General features: G+C 42.5%; 2 protein-coding genes across 5 annotated transcripts in view; one reads left to right on the top strand and one right to left on the bottom strand.

The window, feature by feature from the left end:
• Positions 1 to 8,174, bottom strand: part of Pi4ka (phosphatidylinositol 4-kinase alpha) — a 128,242-nt gene extending 120,068 nt beyond the window's left edge. Inside the window, exon 1 of one of the 3 annotated variants that reach the window (XR_011708920.1) lies at positions 7,978 to 8,174. Coding sequence is in view for 2 of the 3 variants with exons in the window: in XM_027924347.2 (XP_027780148.1) it covers positions 7,978 to 8,121 (144 nt within the window). In the remaining variant the exon portion in view is untranslated. The remainder of the gene's footprint in view (positions 1 to 7,977) is intronic. The other 2 variants (XM_027924347.2, XM_027924346.2) reach the window with 2 other exon arrangements.
• Positions 8,175 to 8,405: 231 nt separating this feature from the next.
• Positions 8,406 to 19,694, top strand: part of Snap29 (synaptosome associated protein 29) — a 30,153-nt gene continuing 18,864 nt past the window's right edge. Inside the window, exon 1 of one of the 2 annotated variants that reach the window (XM_071618285.1) lies at positions 8,406 to 8,737. In XM_071618285.1, the coding sequence (XP_071474386.1) occupies positions 8,501 to 8,737 (237 nt within the window). In that variant the 5' untranslated portion in view covers positions 8,406 to 8,500. The remainder of the gene's footprint in view (positions 8,738 to 19,694) is intronic. The other variant, XM_027924338.2, reaches the window with a different exon arrangement.

Genomic DNA, 19,694 nt, shown 5'->3' with positions numbered 1-19,694 from the left:
GTCACTTTGAGGAGGTCAGTAAACCAATGGGGGGAGGTAACAGATACACTAAGACTTTGATAAGAACTTGAGACAATGACAATACCTTAACCCTAGACAGACATCTCAATTATGTGAGTTTTGATTATAAAGGTAAGGAAATGCGGGCTGGGGATGTGGCTCAAGCGGTAGCGCGCTCGCCTGGCATGCGTGCAGCCCGGGTTCGATCCTCAGCACCACATACAAACAAAGATGTTATGTCCGCCAAGAACTAAAATAAATAAATAAATATTTTTTTTAAAAAAAGGTACGGAAATGCTAAACCAAGGAGAAAATGATACCCATGATACCCTCATAAGTCTGGATAACTAAGCAGAAAACTGCAGATGAGAATCAACCATACAGTGGGTCTAGGTAAGATATGTAGGTCAAAATAAAGCCACAATAATAGCATTACAAAAGCTGGCTAATCCAACAGTTTTTTTTTTTTTTTTTTTTTTTTAAGAGTACAACTTTTGTTATCCGAAACCTCTGGGAAGAGCCTTTCTGGAGAAACAAAATTCCCTGAGAGCCAAGCTATTTTAGAGCCAAGTATTAGTGGTAGGTTTTTCTGTTAAAAACATTTTTAATTGTCTTTCTCAAATGTACTATTCCCTTAAAAAACACTGAACTTAAGTTGACATTTTCTAAATGACCCAGAACCATCCCAATAGACAAAGATGACTGTCACATGAAGGACATTGAGCTACTGTGGTTAAGTGGAGTAGTATCTTTCTACAAGCAGTCTTGCATAAGAATTTCACTTAAAATGGTCTTTTGATCACCTACAGATGGATGAGTGACCTTCTGAACAACTGACATGGTTTTCTATGATATTCTACACAGGCAGCATTACACCTTTAATCTAAAGCTGGAGAAATGAATGAATAGAACCCTCCATTTTGGGGGGCTGGGGATATAGTTCAGTTGGTAGAGTGCTTGCCTTACATGTATAAGGTGCTGGGTTCAATCCCCATGCACCACAAAAAAAAAAGAAAGAAAGAAAAAAATTAGAAGCCCCTATTTTTGAGCCCTGCTCAAATGTCTGATGGGGAATAGCACAGACACTTGTATACATATCTGATTCCTGCTACCTCTGAATGGACAATATTCCAGTAATTAGGGAAGTCAGGAGTGACTTTCTACCCAGTTCTGCCTCTTCTTTCTTGTGCGACCCAACAAAAGTGATAAACCTATACGAACATTTCTACTTGTTTTTTTTTCTTCTATAAAATGTGGACAAATGCCAAGTATATAGACAGAAATCTATGCAAGCTTGCTTGCATCTTAAAGCTATGCAAAATTAGCAAGTCATCTTCCCTGAGCCTCACTTTTCTTATGTATAAAAGGATGACAAGATGGAATATTTTTGCAAAGTCTCTTCCAAGAATAAAATCCTGTGATCCTGGGGCTGGGCTCATTAACTCAGTGATAGAGTGCCTGATGTCAGGCACAGGGTTTAATCCTCTGCACTGCATAAAAATAAATAAAATAAAGGTACTGTGTATATCTACAACTAAAAAAAAAAAAGTTGTTTTTTTTTTTTTTAATCATGTGATCCAAGAACTTTCATCTGGAGCAATGAGGGAATAACAGGATCTAGATTTATCTTCCTAGGAAAATGGGCAAATATATAAAAACAATGGCTCAGTGCACTGGTTAAGTAGCATAGGACTGTAATATTTGTAAAAGGGGAAATAAAGTGAGCCCTATCATGGCCCTGGATTTCTGCCAGAGACATATCCAGACCACAAAGCGGGAAGGGCACCCCAAAGAAGGTGGTCTTCTTTAAGTTGGGAAGACAGAAGTAGACATATAGGAACTCAAAGGCAGCTAAAAATTCTAGAGAGAGCCAAACACAAATAAAGCTCCAGAAATCTATTGTAGAGTTCCCCTGAGTCCTGATGAATACTAAAATACATCAGTATAGGGTGATAATCCATGAAGTTGAGCAAAGAACAAATGGAACTGTAAACTGAATGGCTCTCAAGAGTTCACACAGGCACAGTAGAAAGCCCTCAAAACATTCAGCAGAGATTTCAAAAGGGTCACACCTGCGCAATAAAGTACCCTTTAGCAAAAGCTATTAGACCTGCTGGAACAAAGTTTTAAAATAAGCTTCAAGGGCTGGGGGGTAGCTCAGTGATAAGAGTCCTTGCCTGGAATGCATGAGATCCTGGGCTTGATTCCCCAGCAATATTGAGGTGGGTGGGGGTGGAGTGTTGCAATAGAGACAGAAAAAATATTTGACAAATTCAACATCTCCTTCATGATCCAAATACTCAAGCCAGAAACCTGTAATCCCAGCAATTTGGGAGGCAGAGGTGGAAGGATCACATATTCAAGGCCAGCCTCAGCAACTTAGCAAGACCCTGTATTAAAATAAAAAATAAAACGGGGGCTGGGGATGTAGTTCAGCAGTAGAGCACTTGCCTAGCATGCTTGAATTCCTCGGTTCAATTCCCAGTACTTTGGGAAAAAAAAATAAAATAAATAAGGCTGAGGCGTATAATTCAGTGGTAGAATGCTCCTGGGGAAAGGACTCTGATCAAAGCTTCATGAGAGGTGGTATAGAAATAAAAGGGCAAGGGATGATGCTTCCTCTGCAGCTCTGCCAAGGACTTTCAATGTCCCAGAATTGAGGGTTGCATTGGTAATGGCACAGGGCAGGGAAAGAGAGGCAACACAGGTCACTGATTTTCTGGAGGCAGAAAAAGTGTTATAAGGCAGAGTCGGGGGGAAGATTTATAGAGGTTGCTCAGCAACATACTGAAGACAGGTGAGAACCAGGAAAGTAGAGAAAAACTAGTAGGCTATTAGAAATCAGACAGCAGGAGTCTAGAAACAAACCCATGTCAAGATGCCAGAGAGTATTGAAAAGCCTCTTATTTATTTATTTTTTTTAGAATTTTTTTTATATTTATTTTTTAGTTTTCGGCGGACACAACATCTTTGTTTGTATGTGGTGCTGAGGATCGAACCCGGGCTGCACGCATGCCAGGCGAGTGCGCTACTGCTTGAGCCACATCCCCAGCCCAAGCCTCTTATTTTCTTATCTACTTTTCTCCTCTCATCTTTCTCTTAAAGGGAGGACTAACTGAAGGAACTTGGTCCAAAAAGCTTCATAGAATGTCGTCTGAGGTGGGCTCCAATCCTAGAGGTGAATATCAGAAATGGTGGGGACAGTTTTAGGGACAGCCTAGCAGGAAAAGGCTCAGACATGAATCAGAGGATAGATGCCCAAGGGTCTTGGGTTTAGCCATCTGAACATGGCAGAAGTCTGATTACAAGACTCAGGATACAAATCTGAATTGTTGCTGGTAATCTGAGCAACCAAATTAGGACTGTTTCTTATTTACCCAGCCTAGCACATACCAATCAAAAGTAGGAACTCTATGTTTTCTGAATGAACAAGTGGATTAAGTAATTAAAGAGAAAAGAGTAAAAATCCACCAAATAGTGACAGGCTTGGTACCATAGCCTGGGATTAAAGTGGGTGACTAAAGTAAACATAACTGTTAAATGTAGAGAGTCAAAGTATAGAAGATGTGCCATTATGATGCCTCAAGTGCACTAAAAGCATGTTAGGGCTGCCTGTGTGACCTATGTCGGAGCTTGGATATCAGGTCTGGTCCAGCAAACTGAGACTTCCCCAAGTAAACCCTATATGGACCAAGTCCTCTCTCTCAGTCCTTTGACATCACTCTGGAAGAAAATAGAAGAAAGAAGCCAAGTATAGTGGCACACCTCTATAATTCCAGCTACTTAGGAGACTAAGACAGGAGGAACACAAGTTGGAGGCCAACTGGACATCTTAGCAAGATCCTCTCTGAAAATAAAAAAGGGTTGGGGATGTAGCTCAGAGAGTACTGCCTAGCATTTGTGAGGTCCCTATTACTGCCAAAAAATAAAAAATAAATAAATAAAAACCCACAAATGAATAAATAAAATAAAAAGGAAAGGGAAAGAGAAAAATGTAAACAAATACTCATTTCCCTTTTAAGTCTTCATCTTTACTATCCCAGAAATTCTTTTAAGAACCTCAAGAATTTTTTCCTTAAGAAAGAGGCACAGGGCTGGGGATGGGGCTCAAGCAGTAGCGTGCTCGCCTGGCATGAGTGCGGCCTGGGTTCAATCCTCAGCACCACATACAAATAAAGATGTGTCCACTGAAAAACTAAAAAATAAATAAATATTAAAAAATTCTCTCTTTCTCTCTTTCCCTCCCTCCCCCCCTCTCTGTCTCTCTCCTCTATCTTAAAAAAAAAAAAAAAGAAAGAGGCACAGTGGTTCACACTTGTAATCCCAGCAGCTCAGGAGACTGAAGGAGAAGGATTGTGAATTCAAAACCAGCAACTTAGTAAGGCCTTAAGCAACTCAGTGAGACCCTGTCTCTAAATAAAAAACAAAAACAGGCTAGGGATGTAGCTCAGCAGTTAAGTGCCCCTGAGTTCAATCAAAAAAATTTTTTTTTCCTTTTTCCTTAAGATTGTCAGGTACTTCTTATCAACTATTTTAAACTAGGGGAACGTAGGGGCTGGGATTGTGGGTCAGTGGTAGAGCGCTTGCCTAGCATGTGCGAGGTCCTGGGTTAGATCCTCAGCACCACATAAAAATAAATAAAATAAAAGTATTGTGTATAACTACAACTAAAAAATAAAAATAAACAAAAATTTAAAAGTAGGGAGGGGCTGGGGTTGTGGCTCAGCGGTAGAGTGCTTGCCTAGCATGTGCGAGGCGCTGGGTTGGATCCTCAGCACCACATTAAAAAAATAAATAAAATAAAGGTATTGTGTCCAACTACAATTAAAAAAAAAGTAAGGGAATGTAGTAAACAGACACATTATAGGACCAAATAGCAACAATGATCCCTAACATAATCAATCTCAAGATCCTAAGATCCTAGATGAGAATGAGAGGAATTCACAAATATTTCATGGAATCAGCCACCTACAGAAGCCTCCTTGACAAAATAAATTATCTCAGGGGTCCCCAAGAATGCCTACACAAGCCAGGCATAGTGGCGGACACCTGTAATCCCAGGGACTCGGGAGGCTGAGATAGGAGGATCACAAATTCAAAGCTAGCCTCAGTAATAGCAAAGCCGTAAGCAACTCAGCAAGACCCTGTCTCTAATACAATACAAAAAGGGACTGGGGATATGGCTCAGTGGTTAAATGCCTCTGGATTCAATTCCTGTACCAAAAAAAGAATTCCTACATATACATAGCTGCTCTCATGGCTAAATTTTATTACAGTGCAAGTCTATTGGCAAGGGAAAAGGACACGGGTAGTATCTGGAGAAACCAATGCACAGGCTTCTTTATGTTTTCTCCATCTTATGAGGAAAACACCGACTCTGATCCTTGCTACAACAGCAAAAAAATGCCAGATAAATCCATTAAAGACTTTAGCACCCAAGGTTTTTATTAGGTCTGGTCATATAGAAATTGTCTGCCTAGCAACTATTAAAATTCCAGATTCCCAGAAGGAAAGCAGATGTTTGAAATGTATCATATAGTGTGTACAAAGAGTCTAGGCACAGTGACCCCACCATCTTTATCAGTTAGGAAATGGAGGGAACAGTTCAAGTGCCAAGTGTCTAGAGTCTAGCCAAGAGCCAATCTTGCAAGCAGGCCCTTATAAAGAAGGCAGCCTCTGACCTGCTCTGTTAATTCTTCTGAAGTGATGGTAATTATTTCCAGTGAGGCTGAAGTGGTATTAGAAAGCTGCCAACCTCAGAGTTAATTAACTGTAAAATATATTGTAATCTTGACAACTGAAGCAGTTATGACAAGATACAAAGACAATAACATTGAAATTACACAACCTTTTTTCCCCCAGTGTTGGCGACGAACTGAAGCACACACTCTACCACTGAGCTACACCCCAAGTCCTCATGTTCTTATTACTAGTGAACAGGCAGAAGGCAAGCTGAACTTAAGGTGCACTTTTCAGAGTTATTGAGTGGGACAGGGTGCTATTACTCCTGAACCATTTTCTTAAAGATCATCTAATTCCCTGCATCCTCTTTCTCCAAATCCAACAAACAAACTTCTGACAGATTTTTTGGTCCTCCTACTAGGAGGAGAACATGCTGACTAGCTGGCATGAATCTGACTTAATAAAGCAGCCCTGTGGTCCATTATGAAGTTTATCTAAGTATCTGCGTTATCATTCAATTAAGTATCCATAGGCCTGCCTTTAATTAATATCCTTTTTGTTTTGTTTTTTTAAATATTTATTTTTTAGTTGTAGTTGGACACAATCCTTTATTTATTTATTTATTTATTTTAATGTGGTGCTGAGGATGGAACCCAGAGCCTCACACGTGCTAGGTGAGCGCTCTACCACTGAGCCATAATCCCAGCCCCTGTTTTGTTTTTTAAACTCAGGAGCACTTTATCACTGAGCTACATCTCTAACCCTTTTTTACTTTTCATTTTGAGACAGGGTCTTGCTGAGTTGCTTAGACTGGCTTTGAACTTATGATCCTCTTGCAGGAGCCTCCCAAGTTGCTGGGATTACAGATGTGCACTGCTATGCCCAGCCATTCAAGTCATCTTGTTGATCTTCACAATAGTACTATCAAGTATGGTCCTGGTTTGTTTGTTTTATTTTGTTCTGTTTTACAGGAGAAAGTGAGGAACTGACCTGCCCAGGATCACAGTAAACAAGTGATATGGGATTTAAATTCAGATAGTCCTATCACCCAAACTCATGTCCTTTTCATTCTGTCATAGACACACTTTTTTTTTTTTTTTTTTTTTTAAAGAGATGAGGTCTTGTGATGTTGCCCAGTTTGGTCCCAAATTCTGGGCTCAAGCAATTCTCCTGTCTCAACCTCCTGAGTAGCTGGTGCATGCCACCATGCCCAGCTTATACTGTCTTTAATTAGAAGTCAGTCTAGTTTCCTAGGACCTGCTCACCCTGCAGGTGAGTGATTAAATCAAGTCTGAGAACATACACATCTAGGTAACTGCCCAAGTGTCTAAAATAGCTTTTCAACTTCACCCACCCCGTATCACCAAATGCAGCAGACAGGTCTACAATCACCATTACTCCTGTCAGAAAACGTCCTCTTTTCATCTGCCAGAAAGCTGAGTGGACAAACCACCCCATCTCTTCAGGGCTAACACACTGTGCTCAGTCTCACCACAAGCTTTTAGGTGAAGAGTTGATATTTGCTGTTTACCCACTCTATGCCTAGTCCTGAGGGAGAGACTTTATACTCATATAAGGAGACAGGCTTTGACAATTTAAGTAACTTGCCCAAGAAGAGGCACAGTGACAATGCAATGACCAAATTCAGGTCTGATTCCAAAATCTGCGTTCAAGTACCACCCCAAGCACATCTTTGGCTTTCACCTTTCTCCCAAGATAAGGATTCCTCTGGCATGAGTTCTTTCTCTCCTGAATCCATCCCAAGCTCAGTTCTCTGCCACTGTCTCCAAACACAATCATTTACCTAGTCTAATGCCTCCAACCTCAGACAATAATAATGCGCAATGGTTTTGCAGTTCAGAAAGCACTTTCAGAACAGTGCTTCATCTGCCCCCTTCCCCGGATTGGAAGTAAAATCACCCGTTTTAAGACAAAAAGATATCTCCAAGGTCACAGAATAAAAACCAGGGGAAATCGTGACCAGAGTCCCAGGTGTTAACCTCCTCACTGGTGCCCAAGGTTCAGCACCAGCACCCGCCCCAACGATGTCACAGCCCCCTCTCCGCTGGAAGCTCACCATCCTCCCACGCCTCCCCACCCGCGACGTCCTCACCAGTCGGATCCACCCCTCCCTTCTATTAGATCCCTCCCCTCGCGGAGCTCCTCAACTCAGCAGTCCCCTCTAGTCACAGGCCGTTCCCCACTTGACCGCCCTCAGACCCTCGCCCCGCCTTCCTGCTTCAGCGCACCAGGCCCCTCCTCCTGTCAGCCCTCGGCCGAGACCACCTAGATTACCTTCTCCAAGGATGCTGGTCTCTGCACTGCCAAGGAACGGGCCAGTGACAGGACTGTGTTGAAGTAGAAACCCCGCGAGGCGCTGGAGCCGGAGCTGGAGCCCGAGCTGCTGCCGCTTCCCCGGGCCGCGGCCGCCGCCATCATCGCGCGCACCCCGGCGTAGGAGCAGGCTACCAGCACCCGGCCAGTGAGCACCCGGGCTCACGGCGCAGGCGCAGCCGCATCCGGCTTCCCCGCCACGTGACTTCTCTGTTGCAGACATTGGGTAGGGCATGGCCGTGAGGGCGATCCCATTGCTGCAGGGGGAGAGGCACCGTAAAGTAGCCTCTGCCACGCGCTCTGGACGTGGCGTACCCCCTCCCAAGCCGCCTGGCGTAATGGTCGGATCCGAGGCGGGGCTGCCGGCGCTTTTCAGGCGGAAGGAGCTCGCGCGACCGCCGCCGAATCAAAGGGCGGGGCGTGGTGCTTGGCCGGTTCTGGCAGTGCTCCTCCTCTTTCCGGGACCGAGACGCTCTCCGGCACCATGTCTGCTTACCCCAAAAGCTACAACCCTTTCGATGACGATGCGGAAGACGAAGACTCTCGTTCGGCCCCGTGGAGAGATGCCCGCGACCTCCCCGACCGAGCCAACGCACCCGCCGACAGGCAGCAGTACCTGCGGCAGGAGGTGTTGCGCAGGGTAGAGGCCACAGCCGCCAGCACTAGCAGGTCCCTGTCCCTTATGTACGAGTCCGAGAGGATTGGGGTTGCCTCTTCCGAGGTGAGTCTGGGACAGGACTGAGCTGAACTGGCCAGTCTTTACATTGTTAGACGTGATTGAGAAATGTTTTGTTCATGTTCTTGAGAATTCCCGATTTGTCTACCCTAGGTTCTTGTACTTAGTGATTTTACCGTTTGTAATAATATGGTAACTATGTAAAGAGACATGTATTTTGAGTTCTTGAAAGAGACCATTTACCCGGGGAATCTTCCTTAACTATAACTCCATTTAGTTGATTTTTTTCCCCCTGTGTGCTTAGTTCAAAGGTAAACTCCTGAGGCATGAGAGCAAATAGGCCTTGAGTTCTTCCCTCCATTCTTGACCATTTCTCCACCTTACTAGTAAAGATTTTAAAGATCCATGTGTGTGGACACCTGCTGAGTAAGCTGAACCCTGAATTTGGTTAAGTCTAGAGCCTTACCTTTACTTCCCAAATCCTACACAGACTGCACGTGGGTTGCGACAGTCTTGCTCCAGTTCATCTTTGTCAGCTTTTTCCAGCCAAAGATTTCAGAAAGTAGGACTTCCAATGAGAATCATTCTCAATTTAGCTTTTTCAATATATTTTCTTTTCAGCCTGATAAACAGTTTTGTTTGAACAAAGAGGAAAAAAATCGAAGAGATTATGGTAGATCAACTTGGAATAATCTTAAGCATTTTGATGTTGCAAATATAATGGTTGAAACTAAAATATGGTCTTTATCCTTGGGTCTCTTCATAACTCTTCTCTGGCAGAGTTCATTCTCCCTGATCACTTAGGGTCTTAAGTGATCAAGGTATGAATATATTGATTAACTTCTCTAATATTCATCTCTATCATTTTCCTAATGTTGGTTTTCCTGGGTTATTTCCTTTACCCACTTCTCCCTTTTATGGTATCCCTCATTAATCTACCTTCCTGTCTTTCATCTCACTGAGGAGGTTTTGCTTGTGGTTTTTACATCACATATGTTTCTATGTTCCAGTCCAAATGGAAAGTCTCAATTTACATTTTGGATGATCACCAGAGGTCTTGGGGCTCTGGTTTACAGGGGGGTTGATTGGGGGGTCCCAACTTTAAATAGTTTAAATAGTTCCCAACTAAGAACTATTTAAAGAGACATTTCTGGAAACTATGAGAACAAAAGAAAATCGGAAATTAAAAATTAGGTACTGTAGCGGTCTCAAGCCTGTAATCCCGGCCACTCAGGAGGCTGAGATAGAAGGGATCACAGGTTCAAAGCCAGCCTCAGCAACAGTGAGGCCCTGTCTCTAAATAAAATACAAAATAGGGTGGGGATGTGGCTCAGTGGTTGAGTGTCCCTGAGTTCATTCCCTGTACCAAAAAGAGAGAGAGAGAGAGAGGTTGTGGTAGAAGATAAACTTGAATTTGGTTTTGAAGACTAAGATTTGGACAAGAAGAGTGAGGATGAAGGATGTTCCCAGGGAAGAGAGGGGGAATATGTAAATGAATTGGCTTAGAAATAAGGTTCCTGAGGCCTGGGTTGTATTTCAGTGGTAGAGCACTTGCCAAGCATGTGTGAGGCACTGGGTTTAATTCTCAGCACTGCATATAAATAAATGAAGTAAAGGTCTGTTGACAACTAAAAAAAAAGGATTCCTGGGCTTCTGAGGAGGGGCATGATAGACAAGATATGTGGAAAGAAGAAGCTGCTTAGAAATCCCTGGTGGTCAGAAGAAAAGATTTGTTATCATAATTCAGGAGAAGCAAAAATACAATAGGTGTGAGTTTATAATGTAAATTATGGTGACATGTGCCATGCTACCCCCAAAAGGTTCTTCTCTCTGTGCAATGGACTGTACACAGGCACTTGCACCTCTGACATAGGAGGCTTTGCCTGGGTGTTACTTGGAGAGGTGCAGTATGACTGGGCAGGTGATAGGCTTTCTCACCAGTGATTAAACATTGAATTTTTTCAGGATTGAATCAGTTCTCAATCATTAGAGGCTGAAACACCAGCACAGTGGCACATGCCTATAATCCCAGTGATTTAGGAGGCAGAGGTGGGAGGATCACAATTCGAGTCAGCCTATGCAACTTAGCAAGACCTTTCCTCAAAATAAAAAATTTAAATGAGCTAGGAGGTGTAGTTCAGTGATAGAGCACCTCTGAATTAAATCCCAATACCACACACACACACACACACACAAACAAATTATTAGAGGCCCTGCAAGTCAGAAATAATTAGCACCATCACCCTACCCCATATTGTATAAACTGTCTTTGAATCATTACTCTTTCATTCCCTTCATTGTTGGGATGGGAGTGGGTAATGTGAAATCTTTTGGTCACGCAGTGCTCCCAACAGACTCCAGTCCTGTGTACCCTGCTAACTTCCAAACTTAAATGGGTGCCTAACAAATACCCAGCACTGTGTAACATATTAACACTTTTTTTTTTTTTTGGTACTGGTTTGAACCCAGCGCCTCACACATGCTATGCAAGTGCTCTATCACAGAGCTACGTCCACAGCTCACTAACGTAGATTTTTATAGAGGAGGAACTTATAAGTAATATGAAATTGGGAAGATCATAATTCAATCCCAGCTTGGCAGAAATGGGAAAATTACTTAGTAAAGTCACTTTTAACAAGGAGAACTGCACTTTCCTATTGTGAAACTTGACAAGGTTTGCTTCTCAAAAAGGCTCTAGCCATAGTCATGATGACCAAAGGACAGAGAAGTAGAGTGGGGCGTGTACCACCTGACTAACAGAACTATTGGTAAGTGTGATTTCTTTGTCCTTTCCTAAGGTTAATTTTTGCAAAAAGATGTTCCAGTCATGTGGTTCAAAATTTAGCTTTTCTTTTTTTTTTTTTTAATCTGCCATGCCTAAGGGATTGAACCTAGGGCTTCATGCATGCTAGGCAAGCACTTTACCACTAAGCTACACCCCAAGCCCTCAAAACATACAGAGGATTATGAAATTTCCTCCCATCCCCCTGCCTTAGCCTCCCTTTTCTCCTAAGTAAGATAGCTACTACCATCTGCTGATTTGGTGTCCTTATAGAAGTACTCCATGTATAAAGACATAGTTTTTATTCCTTTTTTTTTTTTAACTTAAAGTGAAGTATTCTATACTTTCTGATACATACACAGCTTAATAGAATTGAAGATCATGCCATAGCAATATATAATGAGTTGTTTGGGGAGTTTTGGGTTTTCCTTTTTTGATTTATTTTGGTTTTGCTTTTTTAATGGTTATGTTATATTCTATTGAATGGATGAGTTCTGTTTATGCAGCCTACTCCCTAATGATGGACATTGTTGTTTTTACTTTTTTGGTAAACCTGGTTGTGTCCTGCTTGGACCTGTTTTTGTTTGTTTTCAATACTGGGGATTGTACCCAAGTGTGCCCCAGCACTAAGCTACACCCTTGGCCCTTTTTATTTTTATTTTTGAGACAGGGGCTTGCTAAGTTACCCAAGTGGACCTCAAACTTGCAACACTCTTGCCTAAGTATCAGGTAGCTGGATTACATGTGTTCACATGCCCCACTTGTTCATGGTTTTTGTACGTCCTTTCACCACCCTGGCAGAGGATACCCCTCTTCGCAGGACACTGCTTTTCCTCTAGAAACCTAGCATATTCCAATGAAGATTTCTGGGGCCTAGGGTCTCAGTTCAGGGTCCAAATGGCTGACTCAACAATCTCAGTGGAAAGGACTGGTGTTTAATAGTGTGCAAGCATGATATACTCAGCCATCCTGGCCAGCACAGGCCCACTCATCTCCATGTATTTACAGCATTTGACAGTCACCAAAGCCATAAATAGGTGAGAGAAATGAGAATACCCCTCCTAGACCAGGATCAGTAGTCATTGAGGTGACCCCCCCTTAGGATGTTGTTCCCATAACTTAGAGATACATTGCCACAGGGTGGTACCCTTATTTTCTGGAAAACTGGTTGTAGAGCAGCCCACTCCCAGTGAGACTCTGTACTGACCAGAGCCATCCTTCTGAAGCAGCAAGAAGTGATTCTGATGTAGCAGATTTCTTAGCAAAAGCTGATGGAGGGAGAAAGAGAGCTGTTAGGTGAAGTAATTTCTCAGTAGATTTCTAAGTGTCAGATATGGGAAAGGAGCAGTCTCTTACTCAACTTTCTACCTCTACCCATCTCAGCAAAATGCCCGCCTGCCCCCCCCCCACCCCCCCCCGCGCCCCAGAGTGTCAATCAGGGATGACTGACTTCAGTCTCCATCTTTTCCAGAAGTCAGACAGATACCATGTGGCCCAAGGCTTCCATCATAAATCACAGTGTTAACATAAACTCTCTTGTCTAGACTAAGCTCTCAAGTAAATAGAGCTGCTCTTATCAGGCAGGATATTCTAAGGATAAGGGACCAGGCAAGGGCCAGATCTTTTTTTGGAATGTGGAGGGTAGGGATAGCCCAGACTTGCTAAATTAGTTCTTTACCAACAATAAACAGGGGTTTGCTTTGGCTGACACAGCAACACCAGTGGAAAGGGACTGGTGTTTGGTAGAGCGCACAGATGCAATGAGTAGCACTTGCATTACCAGCTTTGTCCTCAATGGGTTTCATTCACTTGTTTTTTGTGGTACTGGGGGATTGAACCCACGTCCTTACTCATACTAGGCAAGCAAGCATTCTACCACTGAGCTAAACGCCCAGCCCCCAGTGTTTTTTCTTGCAACCAAAGGCCTGGTTTTGTGTGTTTGGCTATACTGGGGATCAAACCATGGCCTTGTACATGCCAAGCAAGTGCTCTGTCATTGAACTACATCTTCAATCCTTTTTATTTTTTACTTTGAGATGAGGTTTCTCTAAGTTGCCCTGGCTGGCTTCAATTTTAGAATCCTCCTGCCCCAGCTTCCTGAATAATTAGGATTTATAGACATGTGCCACTGCACCGAGCCTGATTTGTGTTTCTGAATCCACTCCATTCCATGGCTGCTATAGTCAGAGACCCAGATTTGACCATGTCCTACGTGTGCTCAGGTATACCTGCCTGTGCATGTTACACGTATGTGATCCCTTGAGAGGGAAGAAACATAACACAGATAAATTTCAACTTTCTAGATTCAACTCACTGACTCTGGATTTACTTATCAGTTAATGCCTGAGTTTAATTATGAGCTCAGTATAAGAACCTTACTCCAGGAGTAACAACGCCCATCTGATGTTACAAGATGCTTTGGTTGTGAATTTCAATGGTAATCTAGTGATCACTACTGCCCTTGGAAGGCCTTAGCTTTATCCCCTTGGTGTTCCCTGATGGGTCCTGCCAAGAAGCCCCACCTACTCTCCTTCTGTTCTTACCACACAGTTCCACTTCCCTTCTTAATTCCTCCAGCTGCCCCAGGCCAGCCACTGCTTCCTCCTCTGCCCCATGCTTTTGGCTCCATCCCCACACTTTGGATTCCCTAACTTCTCAACTTTGAGTCTCTCCTCCAGCCTCATTAGGGACCATCCTTTACACACACATCCCCTCTTAAACCAGGCAGGAATCCTTGTCCCAAGGTTCACCTTGTAAGAGGAGCAGTCATGTGTATCTTGACTTTCTTTACAGTTTCCCCCATGAACTTAAGCTCAATGAACCAAAGACCCATCTGTCTTCTTTAGTTCACAGCACTGCAGTGTTGTCAACAAATTTAAACATCAGATTGAACTTCATCTTGCTCTTTGTTATTATCATCAGGACAGATTTGGGATATTTAGTTCACCCCTGAATCACTAGCACCCTGAAAGGCAGAGAGTAGGTGCTCAATAATATCTTTTCACAAACCAGGCACAGTGGTGCATGTCTGTAATACCAGCAGTCAGAAGGCTGAGGTGGGAGATTCACCTAAGCTTGGGAATTAAAGACAGCCTGAGCAACATAGCAAGACTCCATCTCAAAAATAGTGCTGATAATAATAATTGCAGGCAGAAGTCTCACATTCCTCTTCCTAAGAATGTCTTGAAAGAATACCTTGCCTGCAAGGATCCCCTGATCACTTCAGGTCCTCAGAGTGACCTTGAACATACTGGTCTGGGCAGGTTTCACCTCACTTTTGGCAGTCTGTGCACTTGCACTTTCAAGGACTTTATCTGCCTGTCTTCTGCTTCCCCCTGCTCTCTCAGAGATCACTGTCTTTCACAAAAAGCCGCAGCCAAAGAGGAATTGAAAACCCTTTCTCTTGGGCTGGGGTTGTGGCTCAGTGGTAGAGCACTTGCCTTGCACGTGCGAGGCCCTGAGTTGGAGCCTCAGCACCACATAAAAATAAATAAATAAAATGAAGGTATTGTTTCCAACTACAACTGAAAAATAAATATTAAAAAAAAAGAAGAAAAGAAAAAAACCCTCTCTGTGTTGTATGTTGGCATTGTACCACCAGCCCAATTAGATCCTTTCTCTGACCACTTTTTTTTTCCAGTTTAAATTTAGAAAACTTTTGGGGCTGAAGGGAGTAGGGGAGGAATCAGCTGTAATGTAATCACCTGACAAGTGAGCACTTTCTGAGTTGGACCTTAACATAGATGGTATTTTCCAGACCTCACTCCCCTCACATCCACCCTGCTCTCTTTGGCATTCTGATTCTCTCAGAGACAGAAGCTGTGACATGGCCACAGTTCTGGGGGAAGATTTAAAGTATTAAGCCATGCAAGTATCCTTGGAATCTGAAGCATTTGAGGCCTGTCTTCAAAATGGCAGGGGTTCAGGGGCCTGACCAGCCCATCTTTATAGACCAACAGTGCTCCCGTGCTCTTTGCTCTCACAAGCCCTTCTTCCTTGTTGGTTGGAACTAGGTCACAGGCATGTTGAATTTAGTCATTTTCCCTGCCTTCTGGGGGAGGATTTTAGCAAAAGCCCCTCTACCTCTTCTGGTCTGATAACCTCTAGTAAACTCCAAGTTGCAGCACCCAGAAACTTTTTGAGAGACCAAAGCAACACTCTCTCCATTGGCCCCTAGCCTCACATGCAGGACAAGCCGCCCCTACATATTTCTCTGTGCTTCCATCATAATATCTACGTAAGATATCTTGTTTCCTCACCAGGTCAGCAGAGAGACCTGAGAATCAGAGAGACTATGTCATTTACAAGCAGAAGAAATTGAGATCTCATTACAAATTGGGGAAGGTTTTGTCACCTACTTTTTTTTTTTTTTGGTACTCAGAATTGAACCAAGGTGTGCTTAACCACTGAGCCACATCCCAGTTCTTTTTATTTTTTATTTTAAGACAAGGTCTTACTCATTTGTTTAGGGCCTTGCTAAATTGCTAAGCAATTTAGCTTTGAACTTGAAATCCTCCTGCCTCAGCCTCCCAAGTTGCTGAGATTACAGGTGTGTGCCACTGCACGCAGCTATCAACTACTTTTTACCCTTGCAACTCTCTAAATGGAGATGGGGAGTCTGAGGCAGGAAGGTGAGTGAGATTCGCCACAATTGGAAGAGGTCACTGTAAAGAAACCAGGAACTTCCTTTCCAGTATGACAGCAGAGCATTGCCCACCCTTTAACTGCCAACTCTGAGCATCTATAGCAGCTTCAAATTCATCTGTTCTCTGCATCCTACAAAATAAGTGGCTATTGAACTATTAGAAATATATCATCTCATGGGCTAGAATGCAGCGCAGTAGTAGAGCACTTGTCTAGCATGCACAAGGCCCTGGATTGAATATATATACACAAACATAATAGATAAATAAAGATATAAATTAAGGGGCTGGGGATGTGGCTCAAGTGGTAGTGCACTCGCCTGGCATGCGTGCGGCCCGGGTTTGATCCTCAGCACCACATACAAACAAAGATGTTGTGTCCGCCGAAAACTAAAAAATAAATATTAAAAATTTTTAAAAAAGATATAAATTAAAAACTCAATATTGGGCTGGGGCTGAAGCTCAGTGGTAGAACGCCTGCCTCATATGTTTGAGGCACAGGGTTCAATCCTCAGCACCACATAGAAACAAATAAATAAAGATATTGTGTCCATCTACAACTAAAAAAAATTTTTTTAAACTGAATATTAATGCATGGGCTGGGCATGGTGGCACATGCCTTGTAATCACAGTGGTTTGGGAGACTGAGGCAGAAGGATCATAAAGTTCAAATCCAGCCTCAGCAACTTAGTGAGGCCCTAAGCAACTTAGTGAGACCCATGTCTCAAAATTTAAAAATTGGCAGGGGTGGGAGGAGTTGGAGATGCTCAGTGGTTAAGCAGCCTTGGGTTCAAAACCTGGTACCCAAAAAAAAAAAAAAGAATGCTAGAGAACATTTTTGTTTGTTTTTTGTTTTATTAAGGATTGAACCCAGGGTTGCTCTGCCACTAAGCTAACATCCCCAGCCCTTTTTATTTTTACAGGATCTCGCTGGCCTTGAGCTTGCTATCCTCCTGTTTTCAACCTACTGAGTGGCTGGGATTGCAGGCATGTTCCACTGTACCCCCACCTAGAGAATATAATTTTAATTCTAATTTATAGCTTAGTCATGCCTTATTGCAGAACAGACATCCTCAGTTTGGTTATGAAAATGATAACTTGAGGTATTTGAAGAAATTCCAGACAAATTAGCAGCTCATTTTTTTCCCTTCTAAAAATTAGCCCTTGTTAAGATTTGCTTGGCATACTAAAGGAAGTAGTCCAAAAATCATTTTTGTTCTTTCTTAAAAATGCATGATTAGGGGCAGGGGTTGTGTTGTGGCTCAGTGGTAGAGTGCTCGCCTAGCATGCTTGAGGCACTGAGTTCAATCCTCAGCACCACATAAATGTAAAATAAAGATATTGTGTCCACTTAAAACTAAAAAATAAATATTTTTAAAAATGCATGATTATTTATTCAGAAATATTTCTTGAGCTGGTAAAAATAAATTAATAAATAAACATTCAAAACTTTAAAGTTTAACCCAGCACAGTGGTACACACAGTGGTCCCAGCTACTCAGGAGGCTGAGGTAAGAGGTTCACTTGAATCCATTTTCTTTTTCCTTGTTACTGGCAATCAAACCTGAAGCCTAAAGCATGCTAGACAAGCACCCAGTCACTGGGTACGTCCCCAGCCCTTACACATTATAGTTTTAAATTCTACTAAATAAAAACTCATGCTAGATATTGGGTTTCTAAATGTGCAAAAGGCCTTCAACTGATACCTTTATATCTATAGTAAGCTTCCAAAAATTTCATCTAGTCATCTTTCAGTATCTGCAGAGAATTGGTTCTAAGACTACACACGCATGCACACACATAAAAATACCAAGCTCCTTGGTTTCCCAAATCCCTTCAAAATGGCATAGCCAGGACTGGAGTTGTGGCTCAGTGGTAGAGCACTTGCCTAACATGTGTAAGGCACTGGGTTCGATCCTCAGCACACATAAAAATAAATAAATAAAATAAAGGTATTTTTTTAATGGTATAACCAAATGCTGTGGCCCATGCCTATAATCCAAGCAACTCAGGAGGCTGAGGCAGGAGGATCACAAGTTGTGAGTCCAGCCTCAGCAATTTAGCAAGGCCCTAAACAACTTAGCAAGACCCTGTCTGCAAAAATATAAAGGGCTGGGGATGCGGTTCAAAGTAAAAATAAGCCAGGCTCAGCAGCACACAGTGGTGATCCCAGCACATTGGGAGGCTGAAGCTAGAGGAGTCAAAGTTTGAGGCCAGCCTCAGCAGCTTAGTGAGACCTTATCTCAAGGAGGGCTAAGGGCTGGGGCTGTAACTCAGCAGTAGAGTGCTTGCCCACATGTGTAAGGCACTGGGTTCGATCCTCAGCACCACATAAAAATAAATAAATATATTTTTTTAAAAAAGAGGGCTGTGTGTGTGTGTGTGTGTGTTTTAAGGTACCAGGAACACTAAACCATTAAGCCATATCCCTGGCCCTTTTTATTTTTTATTTTGAGACATTGCTTAGAGCCTCACTAAATTGCTAAGGCTGGCCTCAAACTTGCAATCCTCCTGTCTCTGCCTCCCAAACCACTGAGATTATAGGAGTATAGCTCCACACCTGGTTTCCTATATATATTAAGTCATCTTTAGATTACTTACTAATGTAAATACTGTATTCACAGTTCTTATGCTGTTTTATTTAGGAAATAATGACAAGTAGAGCATGTTTACACATACTGTAATCCCAGCTACTTGGAAAACTGAAGCAGGAGGATCTCAAGTTTGAGGCCAGCCTCACCAATTTAGAGACCCTATCTCAAAATAAAGAGTTGAAAGGGCTGGGAGCTGGGCACGGTGGTACAGGCCTGTAATCCCTATGATTTGGGAGACTAAAGCAGGAGGATCACAAGTTCAAAACCAGCCTCAGCAATTTAGCAAGACTTGTCTCAAAATAAAAAGGGCTAAGGATGTAGATCAGTGGTGGAGTACCTATAAGTTCAATCCCGATATCAAAGGGGGGAAAATGGAAATAATGACAAGAAGAAAATTTAGATACACGTTCAGTTACAGACATTTTTCCAAATATTTTCATGGTTGGTTTAATCCTCACATATTAATCCTCACAACTACATATTTTCAGCTCTGTCATTCACATTTCAAATATGTGTAAGAATTGTTCAGGACTTTGTTTTGGGTATCAAAAAAATTAGCTCTGTGTAACATTTTCATAGTTAATATAATTGCTAAGCTAAAAGAAGGTCAATAGAGAGAGAAGATTCAAAGGAGGGGAGCTGAAAACAGCAGCTGTCTTATGAAGTAGGGAAAAAGAAAAGCTTGAGAGTCTTCTGGCTGGAGGTGCAGCTCCCAGGGAACACAGTTGGTATAGCTGCAAATAAATCCTAAAACAGGAAGTAAAGGGCTAGGAATATAGATCAGTGGTAGAGCACTTTCCTAGCATGGATGAGGATTTGAGTTCAACTCTCAACACTGCAATATGAATAAATAGGGACCGAAACAAGTTTGTTACACATGAAGGAGAGTATTAGTAGTGTTCTGGTGAGTTCCCGTCCTCAGCCAGAACCATCAGCTTAGAGGGTCAAGGCTATCACCACAGCTGCAGAATATCATTCATGTAT

This window comes from Marmota flaviventris, chromosome 1 (genome assembly GCF_047511675.1).
Source record: "Marmota flaviventris isolate mMarFla1 chromosome 1, mMarFla1.hap1, whole genome shotgun sequence".
Classification (NCBI taxonomy): Eukaryota; Metazoa; Chordata; class Mammalia; order Rodentia; family Sciuridae; genus Marmota; species Marmota flaviventris.
This window is presented reverse-complemented; position numbering and strand designations above follow the sequence as displayed.